The 19,045-nt window shown below is 43.7% G+C and overlaps 2 protein-coding genes across 4 annotated transcripts in view; both read right to left on the reverse strand.

The window, feature by feature from the left end:
- Window positions 1–7,700, reverse strand: part of SLC23A2 (solute carrier family 23 member 2) — a 135,939-nt gene extending 128,239 nt beyond the window's left edge. For 2 of the 3 annotated variants that reach the window (XM_054017818.1, XM_054017815.1), the window contains exons 1-2: window positions 7,305–7,700; window positions 176–255 (exon numbers count right to left, since the gene is read on the reverse strand). The gene's annotated coding sequence lies outside the window, so the exon portion shown is untranslated. Of the gene's footprint in view, window positions 1–175; window positions 285–7,304 lie in introns of those variants that run through there. The other variant, XM_054017816.1, reaches the window with a different exon arrangement.
- A 1,998-nt stretch (window positions 7,701–9,698) lies between these two features.
- On the reverse strand, window positions 9,699–17,606 carry TMEM230 (transmembrane protein 230). Its single transcript, XM_054017561.1, has 4 exons — window positions 17,498–17,606; window positions 13,748–13,875; window positions 12,710–12,832; window positions 9,699–11,079 (listed from the first exon to the last, which is right to left on the reverse strand). Exons 2-4 carry the CDS (start codon window positions 13,844–13,846, stop codon window positions 10,939–10,941), a joined length of 363 nt encoding a protein of 120 aa, XP_053873536.1. The 5' UTR covers window positions 13,847–13,875; window positions 17,498–17,606; the 3' UTR covers window positions 9,699–10,938.
- Between the last annotated feature and the right edge of the window lie 1,439 nt (window positions 17,607–19,045).

The raw sequence follows: 19,045 nt of genomic DNA on the forward strand, positions 1-19,045 counted from the left end.
TGTTAGTCTGTATCAGCAAAAAGAATGAGGAGTACTTGTGGCACCTTAGAGACTAAAATAAATTCGTTAGTCTCTAAGGTGCCACAAGTACTCCTCATTCTATATTAATAGTAGATAGGGTAAAGAAAGTAGAAATTTAAAACCAGTCCCGCACTGAGGTTACTTGGTAACTTACCATCAGTGGGCTTTTTGCTTATTCTTCTGAAGCTTCTTGCACGGACTGCTGGTGGAGACCCAATACTGGAGTAGATGGACCTGAGGTGTGATCCAGGAACATAGGAATTACCAGATTAAAGAGACGGACAAGGCCATAGGTGAATTGATTTGTAGCTAAAGAATGCTATATACCACCACCTAGTGGAAAACAGGTAGCATCATCTTTCAAATTCCCTAGGTACCAGAGGACATAGTAAATATATTGTTACCCCTTTTGGGGCAAGTGTTAGGCTGTGTCTACACTAGCGAGCTTACAGCAGGGCAGCTGTACCAATGCTTGATAGTTCTCAAACATTTTAAGATGTGTATATGGTGTAATGATGTACTCCTTTTTTGGTAAATCAGGACTAAACCCTCAGTTTTCCTCATCTTTAACATGGGGATAATAGGACTCTTTTTTTCAGGGGTGTTGAGGAATAGAATCATAGACTTTAAGGTCAGAAGGGACCATTATGACATCTAGTCTGACTTTCTGCACAACGCAGGCCACAGAATCTCACCCACCCACTCCTGTGTCAAACCTGTGTCTGAGCCATTGAAGTCCTCAAATCATGGTTTAAAGATTTCAAGATGCAGAGACTCTTCCAGCAAATGTCCCATGCTGCAGAGGAAGACTAAAAAACCCCAGGGCCTCCGCAAATCTGCCCTGGAGGAAAATTCCTTCCCGACCCCAAATATGGCGATCAGCTAAACCCTGAGCATGTGGGCAAGAGTCACCAGCCAGACACCCAGGAAAGAATTCTCTGTAGTAACTCAGATCCCACACCATCTAACATCCCATCACAAGCCATTGGGCATATTTACCGCTAAAAGTCAAAGACCAATTAATTGCCAAAATTAGGCTATCCCATTATACCATCCCCTCCATAAACTTTTCAAGCTTAGTCTTGAAGCCAGATATGTCTTTTGTCCCCACTACTCCCCTTGGAAGGCTGTTCCAGAACTTCACTCCTCTGATGGTTAGAAACCTTTGTCTAATTTCAAGTCAATAAAGTTTAAAATGCTACTACTTTTCAAAGATCACATAAAAAAAAAAAAACTTTAAACATTAATTAATGAGGCCTCAGGTAGCAAGCCTAGATAGATAAGCCAAGTATTGCTATTACCATTTTACAGAAAGGAAAACAAAGGTTTTTGTTAAATGACAAGCGCTCAAGGTTACATAGTGGCAGACACAGAAGGTAAAAGAAGCAAATCAGGATTTCTGACTACTAGTCCCCCCTGCTCTTGCCATGGTAGAGTTGGGGGCTCAGGGGGATGTTGCTTCATCTTTGCATACACTATGTATCCTGCAAATGGGGACCATACTCAGGCGCATTCAATGGGTATTATTGAAAACGGAATCAGCTCCCAAATTCCCTCAGTAGATTTTTGGCCTTTTTATGATAAGGCTGCTCAGAATGCACTGCCAAAGCAATACAGATCCAAGTATGGTCAGTAAGGGGGGAAAATAACAGCAGTAGAGGACATTTACAGTAACTAATTAGATGAGACAGCTCATTCTTTGGATGAGTAGCTGATTTTCTTGAGGCTGACGTATCTTCTCCTGTATTTCAGTGCTGCAATCAGCATTTGGGATGTAGCTAGCTGAACAGGGAATGGGGCCATACTGGGGACCCTTTCTGCAGCTCTTGGGGTTCTTTCCATGGGGCCCTGCCATAACTCCAACGGAGGCTGCAGTCTACAGAAGTAAAGGATTGCTCTTTAAAGCCCTGCTCCTGCTCCCATTAATGTCAATGGAAGAGTTTTCCTGGATTTCACTGGACAAAGGGTCAAGCCCCAACATACTGTATAGAAGATGATACATTCATTTTGAAGTAATTTTTCCATTTCTTTCTAATGCATGGAAAGAAGGAACCTTTTCCTAGTGCCTTCTATTATGAACATGGGAGCTCTCAACCTGAAAGTGGGTAGTCTGGGTCAATATTAACTTTAAGCATGGGCTTAAGTCCTACTTGAAGTCAAAGTTGAGCATGTACTTAAGTGCTATGCAGAACTGGGATCTGAGTACTCATCAGCCTCAGACCCATAGTGAAATCATGTTTTTCAAGTGGAACAACAACTGGGACTTTGACAGTCTCAGACTTGGATTCTACTCCCATCTAAACAGTTTCACTCTCTCTTAGATTGCTATATGTGGATTTCACTATTGTAATAGGAAAAAAAAAAATTCAGCCTTAAATTGCTTGTCTTATACCTGGATTTTTAGAGGCATCCAGTTATTATTAAAGTGAATCAAAGATATTCTAACAAAATCTATAGGGAACTGACCTATTTTGACCAAAAGTTGCAGGGGGGGGGGGGGGGGAACAAAGTGAAAGGGGATGGTTTTGCTCTCATTTACACTGGTAACTGCAATCTGTTGAGTTTCTTCAGCGAAAGGAATCACACTGGAGTAAATCCAGAATGAGCTGAATCTGGCTTAGGGTTATCAATAACTCTTAAGATCTCAACTCTGATGTCCTTCTGTTGAAAGACAAAGAAATCTAAGGCAGATGAAGAGTTCATCATGAAACCTATATACCCTCTGCATGAGAAGTCATGTGGTCTGGCTGTTAGGCCAGTGGATTATGTCTAGGCCTGGGGTCTATTCTTGGATCTGCCACGGACTTGCTGAGTGACCTTGATCAAGTCACAAAGGGGAAAAAAATAAATCAAGATCAGGACTTCTAGTCCCCTAGTTTTACCACTAAGGCAACATTCCCTTTGGTAGTTTGTGGGGTCTATGGAATAGGAGATTGTGTCTCTGTTTCCCCTTCTACCGTTTGTCTTGTCTATTTAGACTATAAGCTCTTCGGGGCAGAGATTGTCTCATGTATCTGTACAGCACCTAGCACAGAGGGGTCCCAGTCTAAGTTGGGGACTGTAGGCACAATGGGAATGCAAATAAAATATTCATCTTCTAGAGAGGTCTCACTTTTGAGACAGATTCCTTACTGCATCATCAATAACCAACAAAGCAAAAAATACGGTCATCAGAAAAATGTTTTTTAAAGCTTGCATGTGTTGCTATTAAGATCATTAAGACCCTTTAAAAAATTCTAGGATAGAACAGTGAGTTGATGGGGCTATTATTTAAACTCAACATTACTTAAAAAAAAAATCACAAGCTGCTTGGGAAGATACATTTCCCTTTCACGTAGCGATCACAGAACAGATTTTAAAGGGCGGGCCTGGTGCAGCAAAGCATTTAAACATGCCTGTGACTTTCTTTAGAACTTAAACATGTGCCTAAAGTTAAGTGCTTTGCAGAATAGGGACAGAGGTTAAGCATGTGGTTAAAAGCTTGGCAGAATCAGAGCCTAAACCCAGGAGGGCCCACTAGGATGATAGAGCCTGACCTTACACCTAGAATTTCACCCAGTGACTCCTACATTCAGCTCAATAATTCTGGTTCCCCGAACTGGTTCTGTCCAACCTGTGATATTACCGCCAAGGAGCAAGATTCCCATTTAGGAGAATGGCTCAGGTTTGAATGTCACTAATATTTGCACACAGGCATCTTTACATCTTTTCCTGGTGACTGATGGGGCTGGCATCAATTGAAACTAGAAAATACAATAAGTCAGCATGGGAACATAAAAAAAAGCAATATCTTGCCCTCCTTTGTATTATTCTGTCTCGCTATTTTTTTTTTTTTTTTAAAAGCTCAGTAGATGTTATTAGTTTGCTGCCCTCTGAGTGACCATTTAGGAAGACGACAGCAGTGCCGGAGCTGTGAAGCATAAATTGAAATCTAATCAGAAAGGACAGGATTGTTGTGCCAAATCATCCTTGTGTATCCTGCAGGTTTTTCTGTCCTTATTTATGCTAAGCTCAACTATGGCTATAAAAATAGCAGTACAGCGCTAAGCCTCTCAATGGCAAATATAGCTGAATTTGGCTAATTGCAGTCGACAGGAACAAAAGCAGAACTCCACCGCAGGGGCTAATCTAAGCCTTCTTTCATGCTAGATGCCAGAAAGATGCTGTAGATTGTACTAGGATTGTGAAAATAAAGCCCTGTTATAGAATAATTTATATTTCTAGGGCAGTCAAAGTGCTCCAGGTGAGTCACAATATTATTTCTCTTTCAATTCTATGGAGGTTTCACACAAGCTAAACTATAGTATTTAGTACAAAAATTAAAGGCAGTTACAAATCTATCCGACAGCCAAGACCTCTGCCATCAACCACAACCCCTGGAGCCTCAGCCCATCCAGCCATATGTTAAGGGCTGGTTTTTCAAATGAGCTCAGCACTCACTTTTCAATCTGACCTTTGACAGTCTAGAACAGCACCCACTTACTGAGTGCCCCCCATCACCAAGGGTATCGCTGCAGGGCCTCACCGCTGTTTTCTCTTTCATTGGGCACCTTAAACCACTACCACACAATCCAAAGGGAAACTCAGACATCCAATGTATTCAGTCCTCAGGTACATGCCAGCCCCCAACTCAGCTCAGTGTCTCTCTGTCCTTGAGGGTGTTCCCAGAGCTGGATCACATTGTATGGTTTCTGCAGGAGCCAGTCCTACTCTCTGCAGCTCCTTCTTCAACCCATCTACACTTCCCAGGTTTCTTTTACTTGAGCAGCCCCAGCTTCCTACCAAGCTTCCTCCCACATCTCACATACTTTTTCAACATATGGGGAATCACCTGATTCCTCTCAGGTGGGGCTCATCAGGGCTGGTTTAGCCTGGGTGCTCCTACCCCTGGGCCAGCCACCCCATCACAGAGAGTAACAGACTGAGTGTAATCTATTGCTCAAGCACTTTGAGAGCCTCGCACAAAAGGGGCTGAGTTATGTACCTATTTAAAGTGAAATCTTTCTCACTTTTGCTACTGATTTCCATGGGACCAGGCTTACGTCCCTCCAGCTGGTCCAAAATCCCTCTTGGGGAACTGGTGTGATGTTCCGATAGCTTTGCTGCAAAACCAGCGTGTGTTCAAATACCGCTGAGGGTTTACATCCCTGTAACAGCTGCTGGGAACTTCTGCAGCTGACGTAAAGAGTTTCCATTCACATTAGCACCTGCCACCAGTGATGCTGGAGTAGACGCTCAGCAGGGAAGCTGTCTGACAAGAGGATAAGGTAGCCACTCTGGGGAGCACCACAGCACCTACCACAAGGCTGTTCAGGGAGGCGGGAGGGCTAGCAAAGGTCTGCAAAGAACATGGCATTTCAACTAGTTAAATCCAACAGTGAGGAAAATTTAGTGCCGATAGCTCCAACCACATTACTCTGGATATCGGGTAATAATTCCTGCCTCTCCCCTCACCTCTCAGTGCTGAGTTTTTAATTAGACTCTTCCTCACAATAGCTCCAGGACCTGAGAGCTGGAACACTGAAACCAACTCTGAGGAAACATAACCTCCTGCCCTAAAACAAAAGCATTATCCAAGAGTTACTGAATGAGGAGATCATCCATATGGCTTCCTGGGGCTTTGCTCTTCTTCTTAGGAGTCTGTCTCCCTTTCCCACGTTTGTACCCACTCTTCCCTAAACACTAGAATATGTGCTGTCAGAAATATTTGCAGGGGGACAGATTGGACAATCTAGTACAATTTTACTAGATTTACATTTTTATAATTCCCTTCAAGGCCCCTGCATGGCATGAACTGAAAAAGGGACACCCTTTGGGGACCCTCTGCACTGCTCCTAGATGACAAGAAGGGAATCTGCAGTGGCCAGGGTGAACCAACTCATAAGAACATAAGAGCTCACCCCACGAGATACACCCTCCCAGGTTGACAGCAAACTGTTCATAACTACTCTTTGAGAATGGCCTTTCAACCAACCAGTTATGCACCCACCTTATAATAAATTCATCTAGACTGCATTTCCCTAGTTTGCTTATGAGAATGGCATGTGAGACTGTCAAAAGCCTTCCTTATTCAGCAGAGCATCAGGGCTTTCCTTATTCAACAGAATTGTGCAGTGCTAACTTAACTCTTTGGACACTCTATGGTTCTTTCCTAAAGCCCAGGACCTGCTATTTGGCCTTTCCTACAACTTCTCTCCATTAAACCATCTACTTCTGTCAGATTTTTCCCCTGGGATGCTGCCAAGTGCCTCTTATAAGTACACCTCCTGACGCTTCTCTCTTTCATCGAGCAAGCTCTCTCTTATACAAAGGGTTACTTCCAAACTTTCACATGAACCCTCGGTGACTGGGCTCCAGCCAGAATCTTGAAACAGAGTGTTGGATCATGGGTCTGTTCCAAGACCTGGGCCCTGTGTCACAAACTCCCTCTTTGTTCTGGCCAACCCCACCCAAAGACACACAAAGAACCTGAGTCAGCAGCCTCTGCCAGCCCAGGGAAACCCCCTGGCAGAGCAGTCACCAGGATGGCTCATATTTTCTAAGCTTAAATGAAAGCATTTGGCTCAGCTCTGCTGTCTGAAAGGACCTCGCTTCTCCCTACCAAGTGTTAGAAGATTGACTTTAATTATCCTTGGCATTTCTGAGCCTGAAGCTGCTGGTGGCCACCTCTCTCTCAGCTGGTGTCAGCGGTGTCCCCACCAGGAGGAAAAGGCCTTGATGCAGCCTGGGGAGCAGCTTCCTAGGGAGCAGGATACAGTGTTAGGGCAGAAAAGTGGCAGTTTTTATGGATCGTGGCAGGAGCAGCAAAGAGGGGAGATACGCAGAACCTGGGTCTGGATCTACCATTGACTGGAATCTGGCTGCGCTCAGGCCCTGTAGCTAGTACGTGAGGTCAGCACCCGCCCCTACTGTTACCTTGTCCCCGTTCCTTCTGTTGGATTATTCCCATGTTGCTCATTGTCTAAATCTTAGAGCTCCTGTTAATGGGGGAAAACAGGCATCCGTGTTACTACAGCATTGTATCAACACTGACATTGCTATCCACAGGCATTCAAAAATTATGAGATTGGCTTAAAAAAATATTATAAATGTGGGGTGATTTTTCTTTGCCTGCTGGTTTCTTAGCCTTCAGAGAGCACTTGGGTCACACTGTCAAGCAGGAAGATCAGAAACGCACTTTTTGTATTTCATTATACAAACACACACTGTCTATAATCCTCACATTTGCTTTAAAGCCTCTTCTTCCCTCTCCTCCTCCCTCTTAAAATGTAACTTTCACCTACCATGTCAGATGTGGACATAACCCTGACTCAGTGCCTGGTGTCAGCTGCCACCTTCCTCTCTGGACTTGGCTCTCACTTGATGGATTTCAGCTGCTCCCAGCTAGTATGTAACAACATCTGGGAAGTGACATCTGACCAGAGAGCGAACTGCGTCAGGAGCACAGGAAGAATGAAGTGCTGAGCCAGCATGACACAGCACAGCAGAGAGGCACGTGTATATTTTCATTTCCTTCAAACAGATGGATTAAAGCAGCAGAAAGGGAGAACTTACATCTTGCATTCAATCAATCCGTTCCCTTAGCCCCAACACTCTGGGCACATGCAAGTCACTCAATTAAGGACAGTGCAGCAACCCAGGGAATAGAATTTAGACCCGCAAAAAAGTGTGGGGGAGAAAAATTAAGACTTGGAGGTTAGCACAGAACACAAAAGTGTTCTGGGGGAAATAGAAAAGGGGAGGCAGAAAACCAGAAGGAACGTAAAAATGAGCACTGCTGTCTCAAATCAAACTGTTATATGGGAGACATTTGCCTGGAAAAATTCTCCCCTAAGCCTCAACCCGTGTATTGTGTGCACTGGAAGTGCTACTTTGCATGGGAGGAGCCCCTTTCCTTTGAGACTCTCACATCCACCAAGTCTCAGCTCCCGCCACTGCTGGTTGATAACTACATGCATTGCCATCACCATCTTTTGGATCTAGGGAAACAGATGGAGAGAGGATAGTGGCCTTTCAGACACATAGAACAATCTTGGGATTTAGTGGCAGCTGCCTTTGCTTACCCCCTCTTAAATAATCAGGCCATAAATGACCTGCCCACAGCCCTACACACTAGGCCTGTTCAAGACTAGAACAGCTTCCCTATTGTAGCAGCCAGAACTTGTTCCCTCCTGTAACTTATATGGGTGCAGTAAAGGCCACTGGGCTATTTGGCATACAACACCAAGTGACCAGAGATTTTTGAGTGCCTTAATTTCTGAGTTCCCAACTTGACACATTAAAGGGGCCCCATTTTCAGAAAGTGTATGGTACCCAAAGATGTGCACAAAAGTGGGGGGGGGGGGAAGAGGAGAAGAGACACCCCAAAAAAAGCACTAGACAGTTTTGAAAATCATGAGCCAGAAACTCCCTCCTCTGTGTTTGTCTCTGTACAAGACCCTGGTCTGGGGACGGTGTTCTACTGAAACAAAATTTGCCTTAAAAAAAAAAAACAAAACAAAAACAAACAAAAAAAAACACCCCAACAACAAGAAAGTAGTACTCCAATTGCCTGGTTTAAGAAGAACAGGTTAGACAAACACCTAGAGATGGGTTAGGTATACTTTAATCCTGCCCTAGGTTAGGGCAATGAACTGGATAGCCTCTTGAGGTCTCTTCCAGTCCTACATTTCCATGGTTCTATAGTTCGGTCGCTTCTTATTTTATATATTCAATCTATTAGTTGTCAAGCCATGTACCCTGTGGCAGCTTCAGGTAAAATGGCTCTCTCAGAGTGTGATCCCAGGGTATAGTGCTCCATTCTATAGGGTAGGTGGAGGCATAAGTCTCTCAGGAATAATATGTCCTGTTACATTTGGTTAAGCCGATCCTCCAAGTACTGATTTTCATATGTGTTTGATAACTGCTTGTGCAGCCCCTTGATACTCTCGGAAGGTGCTTCTTCTATAAACATAGTTACCATTCAAGAGTTGGCATTGAGTTGGATGAGAAGGTAGAGACTGAGCTATTGATTCCAGCCATTCTACCCAAGACAGCCCACTTGTCTGAAAAAGCTTAGCCCCCACATTTTACACCGAGATATTTCCACTGTTCGTAACTCCTTAAAGTAAATAAATCCCCTTCCTCTCCTTCCGGCTTCAGCAAGCTCCCCGCTTGAGGGCCTGGGCCCTGTCCCCCCCCCCAACCTTCCTCACTCTGGGAAGCAAGTCAGGCTGCATTTATGGGCTGTAAACCTATTGTGTGGGAATGAGATGAGAAGCACCAGGAGGAACTAGAGCCCCTCCTGACCCGCTAAACATATGAGGGTCAGCCTCTCAGTCGCTCACACAAGGACTGCAGGAACTGCTGCAATACATAGTATATTAACTCTAGGCTTCCTCCTCCTGCCGCCTTGACGGTAAGCACTGGGACTCAATGCACGCCCCGCCATTCAACTCACTGCACATGAGCCCATAGCAAAGATGAAGCTGCTCAAAATCCCATCCTGGCAAACTGCTGCCCACTGTCTCCGGCAGATGACAGCATGAGTAATGGAAGAGGAGGCAGTAAGCAATGGTAGATCCCATTGAAAGCTTAATCTACGTACCAGGCAGAATTACTCCCAGCAAGTTTGGGAGCCATTTTTATTGCATATGAGCATCTTTGGATTTAAAAGAGACATGCTTATGAACCATACATAGACTATAGTGCAGTTTATTCATATTAGATGCATATGCTTGAATTTTACATTACAATGTCTCATTCCATACTTGCTTCTTGGAACACCCAGTTCAATTAAACCTCGGAAGCCACTTCGCTCATATTGACATCAAGCGGGAATCTACCAGTTGTCCTCAGTTTCTTCTGAATTTCCAGAATAATAAACAATGTGCAGCTAACAGAGCAATACAAGCAGATAACATGTGCAGCACTGTCCATGGCTAGATTTTCTTTTTATATGTTTAGGGTATTGTGTACAGTACAGGGTCTAGGGCCAAGTGACCTCAAATACACATAGACAGATGAGTCCAGTCTGCAAAGAGGGGATCTGAACTTCCCTAATGTTCAGTGTTCAAAAACAGAATTTTAAGATAGGAAAATTCAGGTCCAGGGCCCAGCTTTCAATTCTTCATCCTGCCTCTCCACAGAGTTTGTTTAAAATCCTTCATTAAGCAAAATCTTAAGTCATCCTTATGAAAGGATGACCAATAAGCTTTAGCAAAATTAACCATAGGGTGGGACGTAGTTGGCACTCAAGGGATGTGTTTGTCAGGTAAGTGGACTTATCAGACTGACAGGGGTTCTTGTATGACAAATGCACCGTAAATCACCGCACGCACATCCAATTTCCTCTCCCATTTGCATCAGATTGGAATGTTGACCATTTGCCAGATGCAAACCTACGCTGATGAATGATGATGCTGGAATTATTTGGATGATTATGCAGCAGTACAAAATGAGATGTATTATATTTGTTTGCCACAAAGACCCTAACTATAGCTTTGATCTATTTGAAAGACAATATATACAGTGTTCTACAATACACTAGCCATTAGAAATATGAATCTCTTTAGACAAAAATCATAACTTTTTTTCTTTGCTGAAATTATATACGGTTCATCTGGCCTTTGGGTTGCCCAAGAACTTCCCATTAGAAACAAGAAGAGCTCTTCGAACAGTAAATGCGGTGCTTCATCTAATGCTGCAATCACGTCTGTCGAATTCATGTTAACACACACACACACACACACACACACACAAAGCTGGCAGTTATCTAATAAAATATTTACAGAACTAGGAAATTGCATCCACTGATAAATCTACTTAGTTTAGGTTCTTACATGTTCCATCTTTGATAGCCAGGGTCAAGTTAACTAACATCCCTTAACACGAAACTCATTACAACTTGAGCCATGCTCCCTGCTTCCAGGGTGCGTTTTAGTCATCAAAATCTGGAATGTCATCGTAGGAGTAACCCCTGTAGCCTTTGGAAGCATAGTATGCAATGCGCAAGTGATAAAAACCTGGTAAGAACACCAGGATTCCAATGATCAATACCGGGATAGCTCGGTCTGTTCCCTGGAAGAGAGAAGCAGAGAAACAAAAGAAAATAAATACTCAAAGTAAAAGCTTTGTAACAGGAGCTTGCCTCAACTGGTGTCACACCCTAATCCTGCCTCAGTTTCCCTCCTTGCCCAGACAAGCAAACCACCATAAGCAGGGCTTTGACCAACTCGGCCCTTGTGGAGTCTGGTTTATTAACACAAACTAACTGAAACCTAGAATCTCTCTGCCTTCTTCTCCTGGACTTTTAATTCCTTCTTAAGGATTTGCTTCTGCCCCTCACGATAGGTAACTCTAGCCAGACCTATCGCTCCAGCTGGTAGGGACAACTTCTTCCTCCTTTCGACCAGTGTACACTGTCAGCCCCACTCCAGGCTCTGAGACTCTCCAGAGTCCTCTCCTAGCTCCTGATCTTCCCCTGTCTGACCAAGCAGATTACCATCACATGATGTCTGACCACTGGCCCAAATCGGTCATCCTCTGGGAGGCAGGTAACTAGGCCCAGGTGGAGCTGAGCCCAACTGTCCATAAAGGGCCAGTTCACTCTGTGCCAGGCTTGATTTTAAAATCACTCTAGACCAGCGAAGCTCTAATTTGATTAATGTTTTGCTTGACAAGGCACAGGGGAGGGGAACTATTGTTAGTTCCCCATTAGGTTCATGTGACTCCTTTTGCCGTTTGGAAACATTGCAACTTGGTGAGGCTTTAAAAAACAAAACAAAAACGGCCAACCACAGGCCAAGGCCTGCAAACTATGCTGAGGGAAAACTCTCTCGGGAATTGGCATTGCACCTGAACAAGGGTCAAATCCTAAAGGCCAATCTATTTAGTGATCAGTTCATCTACCTCTGAAATGTAGCCAACTCTGGAGTGGTAAGCAGCAGCCATTACTGAAGCAACACAACAGAACAGCTTAAGAATAGAAGAAGAATACTGACAAGTTTCAGAGTAACAGCCGTGTTAGTCTGTATCCGCAAAAAGAAGAACAGGAGTACTTGTGGCACCTTAGAGACTAACAAATTTATTAGAGCATAAGCTTTCGTGGACTACAGCCCACTTCTTCGGATGCATCCGAAGAAGTGGGCTGTAGTCCACGAAAGCTTAAGCTCTAATAAATTTGTTAGTCTCCAAGGTGCCAAGAAGAATACTGTATCCTTAAGTGGAGTGACAGGCGCAAACGTAGGCACTAACTACCTTGAGTGCAGCTTAAATGCCTAGGTGGGCCACCAGAAAAGAAAATACTACAATTTTATGTACTACAGTTTGGCCAGAACATTCCTACAGAAGGGGCCATGAGATCTTGAGTCATGAGCAGTGATCAGGACCTTAGCTTGACATCTCCTCTGAAAGACAGCAAACCCAGCACTCCCAACACCACGATCGAGTCAGTACTGGTAGCTGGCAGGACATCATTTTTCCTTATCCAAGCACAGACCAGCCCACGCCTAGCTAGAGAATGCAGATGGGATTATAGCCAAGGGCAGCAGGGCCGCTGGCAAACGTTATCCAGGGAGAAAAGCTCTCACTCTGCCTACAGGTCCTGGCAGTGAAGTTCCATATTTAAGACAAACAAAAGTTGGCAGGAGGTGATTTTTTTTGGCACTAAACACAAACCATATTTTAAAAAGATATTCAGCCCACTTACTCCTTTGCTAATGTATCCTGCGAGGAGAAGCGCTCCTATGACAATCAGAAGGGTGCCGATCATGAACAGAACAGTGGCCAGTGCAATGGCCTTGTAGGGGATTTTGGGTGGGCTCCTCTTGAACTGCAGGGAAGGCAGATATTAAATGGCATTAAAATGTAGCACATCTTCCTGTCTTTGGTGAGCGGGGAGGATGGCGGCACTCAGACCAAGCAGAGAAACTGCCACAGGGGGTCTTCCCTAGCCGTGGGGATTGTGAGAGCAGCAACATCTCGGTCCTATCAGGTAATCTCCTCATGGCCTATCGGCTCAGGGGAGTTCTGCCCATGTAATTCCTCGCCCTGAAAGAGCGAGGCTTCATACATCCTTGTTCCCAGAACCGGCTGTAGCTAAGATATTTGGAAGTGTCAGTGTCTGTTCCCCTTCAGAGATGTCACTCCACAATGGGGTTGTCTCATCCCCAAAAGGAACAGATATAGATCTAACCTTCTTAAAATAACCAGGATTCCAGCTCCAGCCCTGTGTCCCATCCCAGGGGCCATTCCATCTGGCATGCCAGATTCCATGCTGGAGGCGCAGCATGGAAAGTACAAGCCAAAGGAGAGGGCCTTTAAGACACCTTTGTCCTGTCCTGATTCTGGGCTGCACCACTGGTGCAAGCAGCACTCCCGGCTGTGCAAAGTTCTGATAGCCTCCCCAATGCTTCCATCACAAGCTTGAATGGTCGTAGCTGCTTGCACTATGACTGCACTCCGTCTGCTGGCACTTGTGTGCACACATGGAGCATAACACAACGGGATACGTGCCCAGTGTAGCAGTGCATAACCCAAGGGAATTCTTCTTTGACGTGCTGCAGGCTGTTTAGGTTCCTTATACCTGACCAGAGCAGCACACAGGGGCCCAGAGAGGAACCTCATTCCATCATAACTATGGAGGTCAACAAGGAACAAAATTCAAAGCTGCTGGATATTTTTGTCACATAAGAAAAAAAAAAAAAAAAAAAAAAAAGGGAGGTTTTCCTCTGTTTTCCCCTTTTACCTGCAGGTCAATATAACCATCGTCAGTACTGGAGAGCTTGGAGTACTTCACTTTGCTACTGGGGAGCCCAGCAGCTAGATTAGTACGCGATGGCATCATAACAAGGAGGCCGTGTCATCAGCTATAACCTGAAACAAACAAAGCCATTGCTTATAGCAGCCTAGACAAGAGGCAGTGTGGTAAAATGCAATGCTTGGAGTTTATTAAAAGGTTAAATATCACTTCTAAAGAAACAAGTTTCCTGACAACACCTTAACTCATTTAAAAACAAAACAAAACAAAAAAAACCCAACAATCACACCTAGCATTTATATAGCATGTTTCCATCCACAAGTCTCAAAGTGCTTTACCAAAGTGAAGAAGCATCATTATCCCCATTTTACAGAGGGGGAAACTGAGACACAGAATGGGGAAGTGACAATGACGGTGCAGGGAACATAAAGCTGATCTGCCGCCCAGTGAATTGTATGGTGGGATATATTAATCTTTCCCCCTCATTTATGCTATTTGTCCACTCTTTATAGCTCACTCAGAATAGGCCCGGACAGCAAACTATTCAGTTTCACTAGCACAGCATGGCAAAGCCTAGGTAACAAATAATACAATGGAATATTGAATTCCACAAAAATTTGGAACTATTTTCAGAAGAATTTAAACTGTATTAGGGTTTTACAAAGTTTTGTTGTTTTAAAAAACAAAGCCTCACATTTGTTCATAATAAATACACAGGCACAAATATACCCAAACCTCCCAGACCACATGCTAACTGTGGTCATATGCCACATACCCTGTGCCATGAGACCATGGCCACATTCAAAACTGGTGCCACAAAGCTTGGTATTAAACATATTGTATTAGCATCCAGGAACCTTAGTCGAGGTCCCTCTGTACTAGGCACTACACAGACAAGTAACAAAGAAGACAGAGCCTGCCCCAGAGAGCTCGCTCCCTATTTAACGCTGTTTTGTTGAAGCCGTAATGTTCTGCAGAGATATGCTGATTTTGGCACAAAGGTTTTTGAGGTCTGGGGTTCCCTGGTCCCTTTGGATCAGAGAAAGGATGAATTGAAAACCAAGGTTTCCAGTCTAAACCCACAAAAACAACGAGGAGGATCTTAAAGACTAACAAATTTATTTGGGCATGAGCTTTCGTAGGTAAAAAACCCACGAAAGCTTATGCCCAAATAAATATGTTAGTCTTTACGGTGTCACCGGACTCCTTGTTGTTTTTGTGGATACAGACTAATACAGCTACGCCTCTGAGTCTAAACCCAGACACTTTGACACAGATTTGTTTTGCAAAATCATTCAAAACATTTGGTTTTCATTTCAGCGTAGAACAAAAACAAATTTCAAAACCCCGGAAGCTGTTACAAAACGGAATTGCCTATTCCTCCAGACCGCTCTATCACAAGACAGGCCAGACACAGACAAGTGGACGGAACAGGCCAATAGGGAGGAGGAGGAGAAGGTATCAAAATAAAACAGGAAAAGCAGAAAAAGAGAAGTCACAGCTCCCTGTTTGCCTACCTAGATTAGATCTGCGAAGGAGGTGATGTTCAGTGCTGGAGCTTTATTTAGCCAAGCCACACTTGTACCCTGTAATTTCATCTTGCTGTGAATCCAAGCCCTGTGGTTTTCTTGCCTGCAGTGACACCCAGTCGAGATTGTACTCACCAGGCTGGGGTATCTAGCTTTGTTGTACAGCTGATGGCCTTGCTTTCTAGGAGCTGAAACCTGCGTTTATCCTGCCATCGATGCCTCTGTAGCAATACACAGGAGGCGATGTCTAAGCTGACCTGTCAGCAACCCAGTCATCAATGCATCCTGCCACCAGAAAAATCTCCTGGAAGTCTGAAACCCAGGATAGCTTAGCTGTTCCTTCCACAACCAATGCTGCTAAGGACTCATATCCAGGTCTCAGGTATCTGTGGTTCTGAAGGAATGACTTCAAACCTGCACTGCAGTCTGCATGCACTCTACAGCCAGTGGGCAGGCCCATATTTAAACAGCATTTATAGGATACCATGATGCTCCAATACCGTTTAGTTGATAGGGGAAATGCAGTTCACTGCACAAAGGCTTTTACTGCCTCTTTTATTAACTAAAACCAGACAAACTTGAAAATATTTTTGCTCACTAAGTGTATATCCTGATTCCCTAAATTCCTTGGGGGAATTCTGCCTAGCTCTATAACCTATTGAACAATATACTCTCCCTCCCTCTCACTGAAGGAGGGTTCCCTTTTCTTGAATACAACACAACCCCACCAAAAACTGCCAGCAGGCCTCTTCTTCCCTGCAAACTTCAAACCTTGTACAACTGGTATGTCAGAAGTACTCTCTGCATGTATTATGCATATGCTTTGATTTAAACTTCAATCTGGAAACCCTAGCTGTATCCCAAAAGGGAGAAGAAATGAATGGTTAGTTCATAGTAGCAGACAGCCAGTAACATCTTAGCCATGGGCTCGATTCAGGATTTTGCTTCCTTTATGGACAAAGCAGGCAGACAAAACACATTTCTAATTTCTGCAGCTATTGATGACAGAGAGAGCCCCAAAGGTGAAGTGTCTGAGGAGTGGGTTATGTCCTCACCTACTCTCAACATTCAATGACAATTGCCAGGAAGTGCATAGTATTGGCAGATACCGCACAAGAAATACTTTGCGCTGCATTAGAGCTTTCTGAGCATGTCAAAGCACTTTTATATACACTAAGTAAGTCCCACACACATCCATGAGCTAGGTATTATCTCCACTTTATAGGTGAGGAAACTAAGTCACAGAAGTGATGGCCCAGACAGCTGGACAAAACCCCAGATTTCCTGACTCACAGTCCCATGCCATAACTACTTATTTCCACTGAGAGTAAAGTGGGCCCGATTCTGTGTTGACTTGCCCCAGTTTTACATCAGGGCAACTCCATAGTCTTTTCTGTAATCACATCTGATTTACACCAGTATAAATGAGAAAAAAAAAGAGTCGAGGCCTGTGTGTTAATGCTGATAACTGTCAATAAAATGGAGACTGACAGCAAGTCATTGAAACTCTCAGAGCTAGAGTCTTATGTTCTCATTTATATCAATGAGAATCTGGAGTACCTCCACTGAAGACAAAGGATATACTCAAGATCTACAATGGGCAGTGTCTAGCTCACTATCTGGCCTTCTTTACAGCTGAAATCTGTTTGCAATCCAAGTTTTCTATGATGTCTAGCCACCTTCTAAATACCATAAAAGTCAGTTGATTTTACTTCCAGAATAAAGCTCAGGATCACTGACAGATCTGTGTAAAAGGAAAGGGGGTTTTTAAAATTAAATAAACTTCCATTCCCACTGCACCACCAGGATTGCTTGTACAGGGAGGAGTCTATCCTGGCCTTGTAAGAACGACAAACTCTTTCTCAATCGTACCCTGATAAAGGGGGACCCCTTTAGAAGTTTTAAATTCTCACTGATATCACAAAGTCCATCAAGAGATCCAGATAGTCCAGAAACATCAACCTCCAGGAAGTTTATCCACTGCTACTTTAAACAAACATGGATTAGGCGTTCTGATGAAATTATTCTCTTTGCTAACAGGAAAAATTCAAAAAGGGGCTGTTCATAAGCTTATCTGGAATTGCATGGCTCTGTCACTTGGTGGCAGATCAAATCAGCCAGTTCAACATGTGTACCCTAGAGATGCAAAATGTCAAGATTTTAGCACAAAGAAGCAGAATAAAAATTTCACTGCAACAGTGTTCTGTACCTGTTGTTCAAGCCCATCTCGTCCAGTACTGCTGTGCTTTCTCTCTGCTGCACCTATTGCAAAACAACCCAGGAAGTTTATTCACCCTGAGAGTCATTTCCTTCCAGGTTAAGGCACTAAGCCTCATTTTGATTTGACTCCATTTCTTCTTTAAAAAAAACCCAGCACTTGATTGGTAGCTGAAAAGTGGAAGCTGATTGGACAGCTTGTGCTGCGTGCCAGCTGCTAGGACTCTGTAATATGTGTCACACGAATGAGACAAGCTGGGGCTTGTCTGCTGAATACAGAGCTGTCCTGTGTGGGTTGGTGGGTGAGGGGGATCCCAACTTAGAGATATTTCCAGACAGTTTTTTTTTTGGTCAAGCATCTTACTCTTGCAATTAAGGATTCTTCAATGTCCTTTCATGAGGCATTTATAAATATCTCATTTATTTTTTTAATGGAGATCTTACTCACAATTTGTGTCTCAAGATTGTAAAATCCCAGATAAAATCCCCTGCGGAAGCTTTCGAAATCAATCAATAAATTCAAAGGGCCACTCTTAGTTATTTACAACGTGTATCAGATAACTTGCATTGATACAGCACTTTTCAACCCAAAGGGCTGTATATACATAATACAGGTTTGTACAACACATAGTCCCCCACCAAAAAAAATTACGAGGTGCTCAAAATCATGAGCTGCTTTTTATAAATAATAAACCTGAGGATCTTTTTATTTGCCAGCTGGCGTTTCCGCTTTTAGGGTTCACACATTCCAACTTTTATCCCCAGCAAGAGCAAGAAGCTTACTTAAACAAACAAACAAACCACGACTAGGGCTTCTAGGTGCTAGAGAGACAAACAATAATAATAAAAGGGCTAAATCCAGAGATTCCTTCAACCATCCCAAATCACAGATATGTTTAGGATGAAGCACAATAGCTGTATAACTACACAGCATGACTTCACACATTTAACACAGGAACTGCAGTGTCACCAGCACCTGTAACTTTATTGCAAGTTTTGTGTTTTTCTGAAGCACTGGGAGTTGTGCAAGGGGGGGGCGGGGGAGTTGTTTGTTTTTTTAAGTAAGCTTCTAGCTCTTGGTGGGGATAAAAGTTGGAATGGGGAGGGAGTGTGGGAGGTTTAGGTTGGATATTAGGAAAAACTTTTTCACTAGGAGGGTGGTGAAGCACTGGAATGGGTTATCTAGGGAGGTGGTGGAATCTCCTTCCTTAGAGATTTTTAAGGCCTGGCTTGACAAAACCCTGGCTGGGATGATTTAGTTGGGGATTGGTGCTGCTTTGAGTAGGGGATGGTACTAGACGACCTCCTGAGGTCCCTTCCAACCCTGATATTCTATGATTCTATGAATGTGTGACCCCTAAAAGCTGAAACACCAGATAGCAAATAAAAAAATCCCTAAATGTATTATTAATAACAAGCAGCTCATGATTTTGAGGGCCTCATCATTTTGGGGGGACTGACTCATAACTTTTCATGCTTAGGGGTGGCCATAAGGGAAGCAAACGTACCCAACTGAAACAAGACAAAACATAATGACTCA

The sequence above is a fragment of the Malaclemys terrapin genome, chromosome 2 (genome assembly GCF_027887155.1).
Source record: "Malaclemys terrapin pileata isolate rMalTer1 chromosome 2, rMalTer1.hap1, whole genome shotgun sequence".
Lineage (NCBI taxonomy): Eukaryota > Metazoa > Chordata > Testudines > Emydidae > Malaclemys > Malaclemys terrapin.